Raw genomic sequence first — 15,127 nt, 5'->3', positions numbered from 1 at the left:
CTTGAACCAAACAAATAATAATGATGTTGTGTAGTCTATAATAGATACAGTTTTACTCAGTGAGAGATTTATTCAAGAGGGAATAATTATCTAATAATATTATTGGAGGCTTACACACATTACATATAGTTAGTTTGAAGTGTGCATTGATTTGAATGGTGACAGCATTATAAGAGTGGCTTGATGCAGTACATAACATGTAGAAAACTTAAAAAACAATTATGCAACGAAAAAAATGCTGTGCTATTCCAAATATGTTATTTACCCTTTACGAAGCTTTATCTGCTAAAATGAATTGCTCATTAGAATAGGCTACTCTTGACTGTAGCCTGTAGAAATACTAGAAATCTTGAAAAATAGAAATATGTGGGAATCGTGTAAACAACATTTAGACATTTCATTTATCTATTTTTGTCATTTCCTATCTTGTTATGTCATTTCCTTTTTTTTTAAATTATATTATGCTATTGCATTGCTGTCTTGACTGCAGCCAAGAGAAGGTTTGAAGAAATCGTGATTAATAGGATCAATTATCACAATTAGAGGATCTGCATCAGTCAAATCATCTCAGATGTATTAAATAAGCGAGGTGTGAAGAACAGACACCTGGACCCAGTGCTTCATTTGTAAACCAATAATTGCTGTTGTGACCAACACTGACCATACAACTTCAGTTTTCCCCAGAACATACAATGACCTCACTAGACGGTGATGGCACAACTATAAGAGCACGGCCCTGACTACATATAGCAACATTGAGACCAAGTACTATTTAGTTGATCAGTGACATTCTCTCTAACCTCTGGCATAAACTCTTGTTGCTTGTGTCTCCCACTATCCTGATTTACAATTTAGAATAAATGGTATGCGTATTTGGCGTGCTGTCCGAGGAGAGGGCCCTGGGCTCGGTATTTGGCCCGGACCCAGAGCACTCCCCCCGTATTCCTGATAGTGGTAGAATAAGCCAAGAGTGAGGAGTCGGGGTGGTGGAGGGACGTTGAAAACTGTCGAGGAATGTAGGTTAGTCGACTGAGTGTATATATAGGCTTCCTCTCATGCTGATAGGATAGAAGTGGTAATTGTTGATGACGAATTGATTAGATTTATTAGGTGAACGTGCTCCTCCCGAATTTTGTTTAATGAAACATCATTTCGAATTAGCAGTTCCACCTTCGGATATTAAAGGAGTAGTTAACTTTTTAAAAAACGTTTGCTGATAATTTACTCACCCCCATGTCATCCAAGATATCCATGTCTTTCTTTCTATAGTCGAAAAGAAAGGTTTTTGATTAAAGCATTCCAGGATTTTTCTCCATATAATGGACTTCAATGGGAACCAAACGGTTCAAGGTCCAAAAGACAGTTTCAGTGCAAACTGTTCAAAGGGCTTTAAACGATTTCTGATGATGAACAAGGGTCTTATCAAGCGAAACGATCGCTCATTTAAAAAAAACAAAAACAAAGTTGAAGTTTCATAAGCTCAAATGGTCGCCTTGCTCTGTTCTGTGATGCGCGTTCGAACTTGTTTATCAAAATGAATTAATCTTTTTTCGTGTCATTTGGTTCATTCAACTAACAAAATGAACGAGTTGACTCTGGAAAAGATTAGTTAATTTTGATGAACGAGTTCGAACAGGAGAGTCACGATCGCGCATCATAGAACAGAGCAAGGCGACCATTTGAGCTTATAAAACTTAAACTTTGTTATTTTTTTTAAAATGAGTGATCGTTTCGCTAGATAAGACCCTTATTTATCATCAGAAATTGTTTAAAGCCCTTTGAACAGTTTTCATTGAAACTGTCTTTTTTGGACCTTGAACTGTTTGGTTCTCATTGAAGTCCATTATATGGAGAAAAATCCTGGAATGTTTTCATCAAAAACCTTCATTTCTTTTCAACTGAAGAAAGAATGACATCTTGGATGACATGGGGGTGAGTAAATTATCAGCAAAAGTTTTTTTTAAAAGTGAATTACTCCTTTAACTTATTATTCCTAAGGATTGGATCGAGAACTATCACCATATAATGCACTTGTAATGCTGGAGATGACTACATCACATGATTTTTCTGTCAAGTAACTGTGGGGCATTTAAGAAAAACACTTTTTTTAGACAAAAAGTTAATTTGTTTGAATAAGGACAGAGAGTTGATAAGTACCTGGCAATCTCCTCGCTGTGAGCCGTCCAGTCTCGTATGTACTCCTCCTGTTCTTTCATCCTGTTCTTGAGGAGGAGACCCCCGGGGCTGGTCGTGACCGGAGCGGGAACACCCAGCCTGCTGGTGCGGAGGGTGGTGCCCGGCCGCAGGCGAACGTGTTTGGGGGAGTTCCGGTTGGAGCCAAACTCATCCTCAGAGGTAGAGGCATATTCAGGAGGCAGCCGTCTCCACCGGTTATTGGCTGAAAGGAGAGAGAGGTAAGAAATACAATTAATAGAGAGCAATAAAGTACTATATGAATTGGAGGTTGGTTAGAGGTGTGCACATTTCAAAAAGCCCTCAAAAACATTTAAGAGCAGTTAATGTATCAGTATTTTTGTCAGTATTACAAACACAGTCTCCAGACGTCTTGCATCACTATTACATGATGCAATGATCTTCTTCCCCACTGGCTCAAGGTTTATTAACATGGCAACTAAAACATTCCGTTATAATTATATTCAATTATCATTGTACAACAATCTTGTTGTTTCAATGCAAAGTTTGTATTTGTACTTTATTATACATTGTAATGATTCCCATTAAAACCTTGTTTCAAATGGGGATGGAGCAATATTTAACGCAATTAAAACAAACCACTAATCACAAAAGAAGCTTAATAAAACAGTTGCCCCAGCAAATATCAAACTTGTTAAAAGCGAACAGAAAAGCTCTTCTGACCAACTATCTCTATATGACACTAGCAAGTGATGAAAAAGACATTTGAGTCGATTTTTTAGTGGTTAAAGATCTGGACTGGTATTTCAAGTGTCCTTCATGAACTCACTTGCATCTGCAATGAATGTTTTCTTTGAGCCTGTGAAGCTGTTTGCTATGATGTTGTTTTACTTTGTGCCACCAGGGGGAATGCGTTTAACATCCGCTGACCCTCATTTCTTATTGCTCAGTGCTTGCGTCAGCATTAGAGAAAACTTTCCTCTGATTTTGACTGTGTGGCAGTAAATGACAAATATCTAAGAAGTCAACATTTCAATATTAACATAATTCATTAATTTCTCAAAGCTTCCTCAGAGCACAGAATCTACAAATATAGATTATCTCAAGAACTTCAATATTAGATCTAAATGCATGTTTATTTCAAGGGAAAGCAAATGAGCTGAGCTCCTTTTCATCACTGCTGTTTGATAAAAAGCATAAATAAATAAAAATGAGATGACACATTGACTGGAATGGCATTTAAAAGCATGCTGAGATTCAGTTTCTACTGTTTTCATTGTATGAAAACCCAACACACACACAGCCCAGAGATGGTACAGTACCCATGGGCTCCTCCTCTGCGAGAACACTTTCAGGCTCAAGTTGAGTTTCTGTGTAAAATGGGATCTTTATAAATATCACAAGCATGCAGAGACAGACAATTACAGACACACATTACTAATGAGACCGATCCAACGCACATAAAACATCACAAAACTGCACTGCTAAATTCTGCTGAATGCTAAACATCTCATTTTAAGAAACTGCAGTTTTTAATGGGCTTTGGAACTTCATACAACCGTCATTTGAATGATTTTATGCATGAAATGGAAATTTACCCGTGTCTATTTACAAAATGTATGCTATTAAACTTATCTCCGCCCCTTTCTTACAATATATAGCTCAAACTCGCATTCAGATCCGCATCCAACTTTTATTTTTCATCTGTGTCTGTTGTGTATTGGAATTTGCTATTTTAAATCCACCTGTAGTCAATAATTGTATTCCTTAAAACTCATATTTGATATTTGAATTACATATTAAAGCGTTTTTTTTTTCCTGTTATTTTTTTCACGCCTTAAAATAGCTTGAATGTAACTCTACTCCCTTGCCTCATTTAGGATGCGCGGTTCTATTAATATGCAAATTAGCCCCGCCTCCACTCACATTAGAAAATACTCAACAATGGTGCCGACTTATGAATTTGGACATAGTCTGTCTTAAAATATATTAAAAACACCACATAGACATATAAACAACATTAAAATCTAGATTTTCACCACAGGGGGACTTTAAATTTAGAAATATTATTCAAACTTTACACTTATATTTATCATTAAGGTTATAGTCTTTGGTGTAAAGGGGCTATTACTGTGTTTTAGGAACTCTTTTTAATTTGATGAAATAAAAATCACGCAGCATGCTATTAACATGCTAATTAAAGCCCTGTTGCTAAAAACAAACAAATATATACTAAAATCTGGATCTCTAAACTCGTCAACCTCACTAACGGAGTAGTAGTCTGTCGGACTTCCATCTCTACTGCATACTCAGTACTTATCTGAAATGAAAAGATATGGCATCCAAACAAATACCTTACTTCAACTGGCTTCTGCTAACAGCAAAAACTAACAATTAGCAAAGGTTTGTAGCATTTCCAATCATGCAGAGCTACTGTACACGAGTCTTTCTACTATTACATTCCATCTCACCTGATGGGGTGCTGTTGACAGGTGCTGTCTTCGGCTTGGGGTCCGTTAGCTTGGAGACACTATTAGCCCTCATGCGTGCAGTTAGCTTGCTGTCTGCTGGTTGTTGATTTGAGCTTCTCAGCCCCAGACGAAGCGCCGTCTCTGCCGACACACGTGATGCTGCGGTCCGACCGATCGTGGCCTCCGAATCGCTCCGTGCTGAAAACGAGCCGAGTCTGGTGCGTCGAGGCTGCGCTAGCATGTCAATCCGCGACTGTGTCTTTCTTCCCGATGGTGGTTTAGAAGTGGAACTAGTGGTGGACACCTCAGATGCCACTGAAACCCTGTCTGCATCCGCCAGATCTGTGTCCGACGTGTCGCCAAGGCGAGCCCTGCGCAACAGAGATGCCCGCGTGGGACGGGGCTGCGGAAGACCAGCCTGTTTCACAAGGGCCGCGGTGCTAGCTTGCACGGTCTTGCTGGGCTTTGCGGACCTTGCGGATTTGCTGGTATCAAGCTTGGACTGCAAGAGGTCATCGGTGGAGGTGAAGTAACCTTTGGTGAGTGAGCGGCCGGAATACATCTCCTGGTCCGAGGAAAGGATGTCTGAGATGGCTAGCGAGGACGTCTGGTCGTCATCCGTGAGATCTTGGGATGGTTGGCGGCCACGGGAGGCTGTCTGTGCCGAGCGGCGAGAATCTGAACGGCTTTCTGTGGTCTTGGTCTTGGTCTTCCTCTCTAGACGCTCTCTCGCGCTGGTCGTGGTTTTTGACGTGGTGCTCGCATTGCTCTTCTCTCTATAAAGGCTACTGAGGGATCGTCGCTTCTGAACCGCCTTACGATCGGCCTCGGCTGCCGCCTGGCTAACCGTGCTGGCCGTGTCGATGTCAGACTCTGGGGATAAAGGGCCGGTTGCGGGGTCCAACTTCTTCTCATCTCGGAGTTTAGCCTCAAGGAATGCCATGACAGCTTCAGTGTCTTTGAGAAGAGTTGCCGTGTCCATGCTGCCCACCGAGTCGCTTCGCTCCCTCCCGCCGTTCTGTTGGTTGATGTGTGGAATCAGTTCTATGGGGACATTACCGCTGGGCTTCTCAATGGTAAAACTCCCCTGTCTCACCAGCGCTTTCCCAGACCTCTCGCTGTCACTTCCTTTACTCTTGTCCTCAGAACGTCTCCTGCGACTCTCCTCAGGCGTTCTCCTCTCGCCACTTCCCAGGGGGCGCGCAGACGACTGTTTTCCAGCCTTCCCGTCCTGCTGGATGCTCTTGGACTGGCTAGACTCAGTGTTCTTGTTGTCCGGAGATTTGAGGCACTCGCCATCACCTTTATGGTCACTGTGGCTTTCTTTTTCCTGGGGTTCTGTGTCCTGCTTCTCACCGATCTCAGAACGCTTGATCTTCTCCTCAGTTGGAAGCTGCGGAAGAGTCCTTCTTTTGCGCTCAGCTTGGCTGGAAGTGGTGGAACCGGTGCTCTTGATAGAGATGCCAGCCTCAAAAGCATCACCATCTGAAGTGGGTAAAAGAAAATACATATTATAGCACTTCAAACATATCCACTACTGTTCAAAAGTTAGGGGTCTGTAAGACTTTTATTCAGCAAAGATGCATTAAATTGATCAAAAGTGACAGTAAATACATGTATAATGTAATGGTAGACATTATTTTACCTAAACAAAATCCTGTAAGTTTTTATTAATTTATCAATTAAAACTGAAAAAAATGTATCATGGTTTCCCTAAAAAATATATTAAGGAGCACAACTCTTTTTGACACAGATAACAAAAATGTTTTTGAGCAAATCAGCTTATTAGAATGATTTCTAAATGATCACGTGACACTTAAGAAAATTCAGGAATAAATGAACTTTTTTATAAATACAAAAAAGAAGAAACAGGGAGCGGAGATGGGTAGGTTTAGGAGTGGGGTTAGGGATCAGGGGGCAAGACAATTAATTTTAAATTGTATAATAATAATCCACAATATTACTGTATTACAGTCTTATTGATCAAATAAATGCAACCTTGGTGTAGATGAGACTAAAACATTACAAAAATTCTTATTGACCCTAAACATTTGAACAGTAGTGAATATACACATTATAGAACATGTACGGGATAATCCTTGGCTAGGTGTGATATTATAGATTTTTAAATTTAGCAGTATATTTTGATATTGGATATATACAATAACAATTCAGTAAATTACCTCGTTCTTGGTGGACAAAAGGTGGCGGTTCGGCTCCAGAGCCCTCTGGGTCTGTTCGGGTTTGATTAGCAGCTAAACCGGCCCACTGTGAAACCCAGTGAGGGCTGCCAACTGCAACTGAATCCTCCACCAATCTCTATAAATGAAGTAAAGATGTTTCTCTAGTCAGTATTAATCACTTGAATTACCCCTGCCATGGATGTCTGTGGTACAGTCCTGCATAGAGCTGATGACATGGGCTGCGTGTGGAATCACATTACATTTACAATTTCCAAACAAACTATACTAATTTGATTATGCTAGTCTGAGTAAGCACCACTATAAATAGTTATACAACAATAATCTGAAAACTCGAGTCTCTGCTCACATTAGAGTGAATACTGGTTGTAAACATGGCGTGGATCCACAACAAGGATTCAAAACAAGGACTCTTTTGTAGCCTTACTCTTGTGTGTGTGCGTGCACACATTTGTGTGACTGAACGTTGCCTAAAGACAGCAGACTACTACTTCTCATTCCTGAACTGGGTCAGTGAGCAAGTGTCCAGTTTTCTGCTTAACAAGGAAGTGGTCAGTGGAGGGAGTGACTGACAAAGAACTGTGTCAGTATTCCTGAAAGCCAGTCCAAGCAACATCAAACTGTATCATTCAAACTCAAATGTGAAATGCAGTTTCAACTGGTGTAGTTGTTGTCCAAAACAAACATTGACCTCAGAAACAACCTGGTTTCTATTACATGTGCTGTTTGACATCAGCACAAACATCATGCTCCAAATGACCATTGTTTCCTGTCAACTTTCTCTAAATTACATAAACGCATACTTTGTTAAACAGAATAGCTCATGCGTTAATCTAAAATTCAACAAATGACAACTTGACTTGGGACGTTCACTATTATGTTCACTTCAGCCTTTACCTCAGACACAGTGGAACTGAGTTTCTTGCCTTCCTTCACTTTTCCACCTGCCTCCCGTTGCTCAGGACAACCAGGATCCTGAGAGTTCTCCACCCCAAACACCTACACATGACAAACACAAAAACACATGTAGGACAATCAGCGAGCTGTGACACCATGGCAGCACCTATGTGATGAAAAGGAGTCAAATAAACACTCCATAGCAACAGAGAAAGAACAACATCTCAGGAAGGAACGAACAGGAAGTATGTCAGTTCAATAGAGACACCTTTACAACACAGTCGACTTGCGTCATCTTTATTGACAGTCACTCCGTTTAAAACTAAGATCTCGGTCTATCCATCCGACTATTTACTTGGATGATATATTGAATGTTCACCACATATTAAATTATTCTGATGCCACTATAAATTTAAGTAATATTGGTAGGAATTTAATATGCTTTTAATTTGGTTGAATCTTCATTTGAACATTTCCTAAAGACTTACACTACCAAAGTTTGGGGTCAGTAAGATATATTTTTTTATTATTCAGCAAAGGACAAAAGTCACAGTAATTACATTTATAACGTTACAAAATATTTCTATTTTAAATGAATGCTGTTCTTTTGAACTTCCTACGGATCAAAGAATCCTGAAAATTAAAATCACTCAAAAATATTAAGCAGCACAACTGTTTTCATCATTATCATCTTCAGCATCAAATTGCCTGTTAGAATGATTTGTGAAGGATCATGTTACTCTGAAGACTGGAGTAATGAAGCTGAAATGAACTACATTTTAAAACATACTAAAAGTTATTTTAAATTGTAATAATAGTTCACAATATTACTATATTTACTGTATTATTTGATCAAATAAAGGAGTATTTGTGAGTATATGAGACTTCTTTCAAAAAATTTACAGAATCTTAACGACCACACATTTTTGAACGATATGACAAGATGTATATTGAAAATCATCAGGAGGCTTAAAAATTGTGCACCCATCATTTATAGCTGAAAACCACAAACTGCGCAATATTCATATATTTTTCATGGTATTTTATAATTAAATACATGAACATTCATAAACAATCCATAAGTAATAGCACCCAGACATGCATTAAAAGGCAAGGCTTTAAAACTCCCTGAAGTTAAAGTGAATAATGGAGGAGTTGATTGGTTGGCCACATGAGAGCCATTACAAAGCCATTAAACAGAGCTTCACAGCAAGATGCACTCAAACTGCTTGATGTTCAGAGATTTCCAGGATAAACACAACCTTCACAATGCACTCAGAAAAGCATGTTGGAAATCTTTACAGCTCTTATAATGCTGTACATCGATTGAAATTCCGATATTTCTGACCTTTAACCCTGAGTATTAAACTTCTGCATTTAATACAGCAATCCATTTTTTTGTAATTTCCTCTATTTCTCACAAAGGGAAGTGACTGTTGTCAACATGAGTCTTGAGGTTTAATGACAGGGAAACTCCAACCTTCTATGGAAGAATATTAAGTGTTATAAGTGACCTCAGTATGATCATATGTCAGACAGTTTTTAGGGTTAGGGTTAAAAATTATGTTGTCATACCTTATCTATCATTCGCCTTGCTTCCTCTTCCTCAGGGTTGCTTTTATCCAGTTCAATGGTGTACGTGCCCTTGTCACTCTGATCGTCGTCTTGTTTCTGAGCCTCGTCTGTGGGACTGGGTTGACCAATAGGGTTAGGGTTCTGCGCCACCTTGGGCTCCTCCGACCTCTGCTTGAGCAGGAGCCGAGCAGCCGTGGGGGCGACCGCCGCCAGGGTCGATGACATGCCCTTGCTGCCCTCCGCTGCTGTGGCGACGACCTTAGGACGTGAGGGTGGTGTAGGGCAAAGCCCCTCCCCTGCCACTCCTCCGAGCAGCGGTGCGGTCTGCGAAAACGAGTAGGAGCGCCTTTTGCGAGGGTTATCCTCGTCGTAGAACTCAATCATGAAGGCTGTGCGGCTCACAGAAGACGACCCCTCTGTTCTGACCTGACCAACTCCTGCAGCTCTCAGACGCTCCTCCAGCGCGGCGTGGCGTTTGCTGCCAAATCGCAATCCCAGGCCGTTCTCGGAATCGCTCTGCGTGCCATCCTCGTGTTTACTGCCTGTAACAGAAGATCGTTTGGAGGGGTTACGGCAAATCCGGACACAGAACAGGGCAGTGCTTTCAACCAAGCGCACGACTTCAGACTTAAACCTAACTAGAGCTAACACAAACCCCCCCATACGCTTCACCCTGAGGCTGTGATGGGCATTAGAGCTGGACTGCACGTCTCTGGACGCTAAGCCCTACTCTCAGCCAGAGCACAGGGAAGAAAAGGCGAGGAAATAAGAGGTGGAGGAGGGGGTCGTCTATTCTTCAGCTTCGTCGGCTGAGGAAGCAGCATGCAGTCAGAAGTGACAGCCTCTGCTCTGAGAGACTGGGAGAAACAACGACACCACTCCGACAGTGGTCTTTCACGCACAAAGCGTTAAACAAAGCAGCTCTTCTGTGTTGCACAGCATGTTCTTTGAACGAGGAGAGCTGGCCCCACCAGCCCTCTATGAGTCAGACTGCATTTACTCCAACTAGTCCGATAACACCAAAACAAACGTGCATTAAATTACTCAAACACAGGAATTCATCTGTATTATTGTTTTACTGCCTCACGTTCAAGCTCTGTACACTACCGTTATATATATAAATAAAATATATTCAGAAAGAAAAGAGTTATTTTAAATTGTAATATTTCACAATATTACTGTTATTGTTCAAATAAATGCAGCCTTTGTGAACATAGGAGACATCTTTAAAAACAAATCTTACATACTACAAATTCAAACAGTAAAGTATCTACTTCATCATCTGAGATTCAACTTTATTATTAACAAACTATTATAAAAACAACACAAAACAATACTACCGAAAACTAAATAGACTTATGGATTTAAAAAAAAAAAAAAAGACCTCTCAAGCCTGACTTCAGACTGTGTCTGTTCTGCCCAATAAGACAGAAAGGGGAATCTGATTAATATGTAAATCAACCAACCCACCACAGTTTGCTTTTTAAGGGTAGGTAAATCTGAAATCAAGGACACCACAATAATATAATAGAGTTCAGCAAAGAGTTGCAACAAATAATGTGCAGCTTAAAGTTACAAAGAAATCTAAGACAATTAGTTCTCCAAATGTCCTCAAACAATAAATAACATACACACTTAACTTAAATAAAATGAATAACCGAGTATGGTGCAATGGAAAACTACACTGAAAACAATTTTTAAAATGAAAACCGTTTCAGCACCATTAAAACTAACTAAAAATAAACTGAAATTGAAAAACATCAACTCTGCTGAGATCATGAGTTTGAATATTTGTCATATTTTATATTAATGTTTTCCAAATTCCATTACATTATTGTCCCACCTCAAACAAGAAACAAATTCCTCAAATGATCAAAACAAAATTCGAACTCAGCGGTGGACAATCGAAAGAACAATTGAACTCACCAGTCCTCAGATCGCACCCAACAAAACAAACAGCATCAATGCAGCTTCCAAAAGACAACCGCAAACACAAGCACTAACAGAACCACGCCTGAGACTGGATAGACCGCATTGTCCACCAGCCTTCACCAATAATGAGTCCTGCTTAGAGCTCACATGTGGATTCATACGCTCTCAAATTGGCTGCAAAGCACACGCTTCTCATAAATTACCACCCATTTCATTACAGAATCAAGCAATGGCGAGCTGAGCGTGCTTTCCTGTCCCAAAGTGACATGCTGAAGCTTTCACAAAGAAAAGTCATACCGAAAGGAAGCATCCCATAGAAGGAGATGATGATTTTGTTTTTTTGAAATAATGTCTTGTATAAATGTAGATCACAAAGCCTAGCTAAATCACGAAACAGACTAATCAATAGAACGTAAAACGACGCAGTTCTGCAACGGCTATAGAGAAATAGCTCCCTAAGGAGAGTTTAAGGAGAAACTCGAGCTTTAACCGCAATCTTTGCTAAGCTCTGTCAGTGGGTGCAAAGAAAAAAAGGGGTTTTAAAGTGCTAGGTGGCAGATAATCCCCTGGAATGGGAAATGCAGCTGACGCTACACGAGTTCAGTACAATCTGCTGATGTCATCATTAACTGCATCCCTTTAACAGCCTTGAGAAATTCTGAAAAATGTAGAAAGTCTACAGTACAGCAGCTAATGAAAAGGAGTGGAAGGCCATACAATTAATTTCAGAGACTTAATTGTATTAAATGTCCAAAAAAACAAATTCACTGCATGACTCCACATCACAGCTCATATACATTTTTGAAACAGAGTGAAGAAAATAGGCATTGTCTTAGGAAGCTTCAAGATGACAGAAAAGTCAAAGCAATTTTTTCCCCTTCAGGGCTCCCAAAATAGGCACTATGTATGTACTTCCTCTGTCATATACTCATCTCTTCTGAGCTGAGTACATTCATTATGAACTGACTATTAAAATCTCCCTTATGGCTTTGAGACTTTAAATTCATGAGGAAATGTCCTACCCACCCGCATATGTTATGTTTTCTGTGGAACACAAAAGTAAACATTTTGGAAGATCTTCTTTCGCAGTTCGACAGTTTATAATGACCCAGGGATTTCGAGCTAAAAAAAAAAGAACAATGAAAGCAGTTCTTAACCCTTTTACTCTATATTTCAAAGTAAACAAACAACTTATTATTCACAGATAATGGCTTGTGTCTAGAAAAAAATGGTGTCATGGAGGCCAAAACACATTCTTTCGTTCTAGACATAAATGTGGGCTGGAATTTAATTTATGTTTTAAATTTTGGACTGGTCATCACATAAAGCAATCCGAAAACTTCAGAAGACTAATTGCATATTTAAATAGTGATTATTTATGTATTCTTGCTCCTTCATTTTGGTCCCTGGTCACTATAAACAGCTTCATAATGTTTCATTACACATTTGCTTTCACAGAAAAAAATATTGATTTTAAATGATAGAAGAGCAAGAAAATATTTACAGAATTTTCATTTTTATGCACACTGTTCCATTAAAGCACTAACTAACTTTTCTATTCTAAAGATGAACTACTCTTTTTATTTTGCTATGGCAGCACTACATGTATTTTTTTCTCCCTTGGATTTATTGCTTCTGCTTGTATTATTCACATTTAAAGTGCTCATATTTTGCCTTTTCGAATATTACCTTTCATGCAGCGTGTAATATAGTTGTTTGTGAATGTAAAAGGTTTAAATAACAAAGTGCATGCATGACAAATAAGAAACATTGTCAAAAAGAAACAATCGATTCTGAACTGCTGAAACAAGTTGTCAGCAATAGAGTGGTGCAGGTATGACATCACTTTGAAGGCCAACACGCAGTTAGCATCACACATAGGCTTTTGGCTTATTGTTAAAAACAAGCTCTGTGATCAACAAAAGTTTATGATACTTGCACATTTTGTCCACGAATGAACCAAACTTTCATGAATTTTAAAGCCTAAATAGATCGCAAGAAGTAAAAAGCTAAAAGAAAAACGGACTACACCACGGTCCCACAAACTCAATAGCACCACCACTACTTTCCAAGTCTTTCCGTTTTTATCTAAAAACAATTTCCCAGAATGTTTGAGTTAGAATAGTTTATAAGAGCACAATTATAAGCACAAAAAGGCTGTAAAAGCGAGTTGCCTGTTCGTGTAATGACGTTTAATCTCCTCAAAAGCCTCTGTAGTCCCAATTAGCCACTTGTTAGCAACCACCTTTTTCAAGACACGCAGTAGCTTAAAAAATTCATGAGTGGGGTAATACTGATGTATTTCCTGTTACACACCTATAACAATGTAAAAAAAAATGCACAATGCCAGCCTATGGTCTTTATTGGCTGACCGCAAACAACGTCAACATTGACCCACCCTAAAACACTGTAGTTGTAGCTGAGGCCTGGAAGAGTTTGGTTTGTGAGGTCGACATGTCGAGAAGACATCACTGTATCAAGCTCTGAGGAAGCCTCCAGAGCTGAAATTCAGATATGGTAATAGGTGTTACATTTCCGACACAGACCAATCACAACAAACTGAGCCATTTGACCAATCAGAGCAGAGTAGGCTCACAGAAAGGAGGGGATTAGAGAGACTGAATCTTTGAACAAAACGTTTTCAGGTTGAGAAATGAGGTGATGGGCAATGTATATAATGAGAAAATGAAAGTGTTGTTGACCTTTGATGCATGTAAACCTATTGTAGGAGACCTCTCAAACAAAATGAGGAACCTTTAATATAGCATAACAGTGCTTTGATAACGCATCTGCTAAATGAATAAATATATGTGTAATGGCGTACCTTTAAGCCTCTTGAGGTGAACAGGCACATCACTCTTGATGCTCTTACTGTCCTCTTCTGTGGACTCTCGCCTCACTAGAGGAGGGTCATTCTGGGCAAGCCAGTCAGCCACCTTGCTCTCAGAGGCCATGATGGCTGCCTGTAGGGTGCTGAGGTCTTTACCTCCAACGTGAGGGGACTTTTTAGGTCGTAGACGAGACACATGATCTTTAATGGTGACCTTCCCTGGGGAAGTATCATCAAACTCAATGGTGAATGAGGTGTTGGCCTGTGCGGAGGCGTTGCCAGTGGCTGATTTTGCAGCCCCAGCGCCCTCAGTGTCCTTTGTTGGGATCTCATGGATGCTGTTCTGTGCCATTTGTCCCTCCTTGTTGGGAATTTCAAAGTAGCTGGGCTCAGCGCCTACAGGCCCCAGACCATTTTCCTTTGATTTATCACCCCGCTTGGTCTCTTTGCTCTCTGTGGGGCCACAGAAAAAAAGAGAAGAAAAATAAGCATCATCTATGAGTTAAGGGTCACAGCCTCAAAGCAAACAAAATCTGATCAGCTAGCTATAAATGTCAAGACTGTGGACTTTAATCACTGTCTGGACAAAGTCACTGTTTAATGTCTGTCACATGACAAGAATTAATGGGACGGCTAATGGCACTATAACAACATAATTGGCTGAGGACAGATGCTCTGACACCCTAGACATGGTGCTAAATTCTGGAAATGACAAACAGTCTGACAAATGCTACACCATATTACCAATTTTCATTCTATTAGCTGGCTTGAGATAAAAAAAAAATGACACTGTGTCTGATATATAGATCAGAGGTTCGCAAGAGATGGAGATTTCTACGAACAGCTTCTTATTTATTATTTTTTAAATTGTTTTTATTTTTTATTTTTGAGCTATACTTTGGTCATATATATATATATATATATATATATATATACATACATACAGTATTAAATATTAAGCTTGTGGTTAAAATATTACAAATGTAAAAAATATTAAAATATTAACTGTTTAAAACCATTCAAAAGTTTGATGTTTGTAAGATTTCTTTTGTAGTGTCTTTTGTACT

At 39.5% G+C, this 15,127-nt stretch overlaps 1 protein-coding gene across 3 annotated transcripts in view; it reads right to left on the bottom strand.

The window, feature by feature from the left end:
- Nucleotides 1–15,127, bottom strand: part of cep170aa (centrosomal protein 170Aa) — a 40,665-nt gene that overhangs the window by 6,838 nt on the left and 18,700 nt on the right. For 2 of the 3 annotated variants that reach the window (XM_039671809.2, XM_039671816.2), the window contains 7 exons: nucleotides 14,055–14,513; nucleotides 9,299–9,840; nucleotides 7,724–7,825; nucleotides 6,809–6,944; nucleotides 4,626–6,110; nucleotides 3,477–3,524; nucleotides 2,158–2,398 (listed from right to left, as the gene is read on the bottom strand). In XM_039671809.2, coding sequence (XP_039527743.2) covers nucleotides 2,158–2,398; nucleotides 3,477–3,524; nucleotides 4,626–6,110; nucleotides 6,809–6,944; nucleotides 7,724–7,825; nucleotides 9,299–9,840; nucleotides 14,055–14,513 — 3,013 coding nt within the window. The remainder of the gene's footprint in view (nucleotides 1–2,157; nucleotides 2,399–3,476; nucleotides 3,525–4,625; nucleotides 6,111–6,808; nucleotides 6,945–7,723; nucleotides 7,826–9,298; nucleotides 9,841–14,054; nucleotides 14,514–15,127) is intronic. The other variant, XM_089116940.1, reaches the window with a different exon arrangement.

Source organism: Pimephales promelas, chromosome 11, assembly GCF_988280905.1.
Source record: "Pimephales promelas chromosome 11, fPimPro1.hap1.1, whole genome shotgun sequence".
In the NCBI taxonomy this organism is placed as follows: domain Eukaryota; kingdom Metazoa; phylum Chordata; class Actinopteri; order Cypriniformes; family Leuciscidae; genus Pimephales; species Pimephales promelas.
This window is presented reverse-complemented; position numbering and strand designations above follow the sequence as displayed.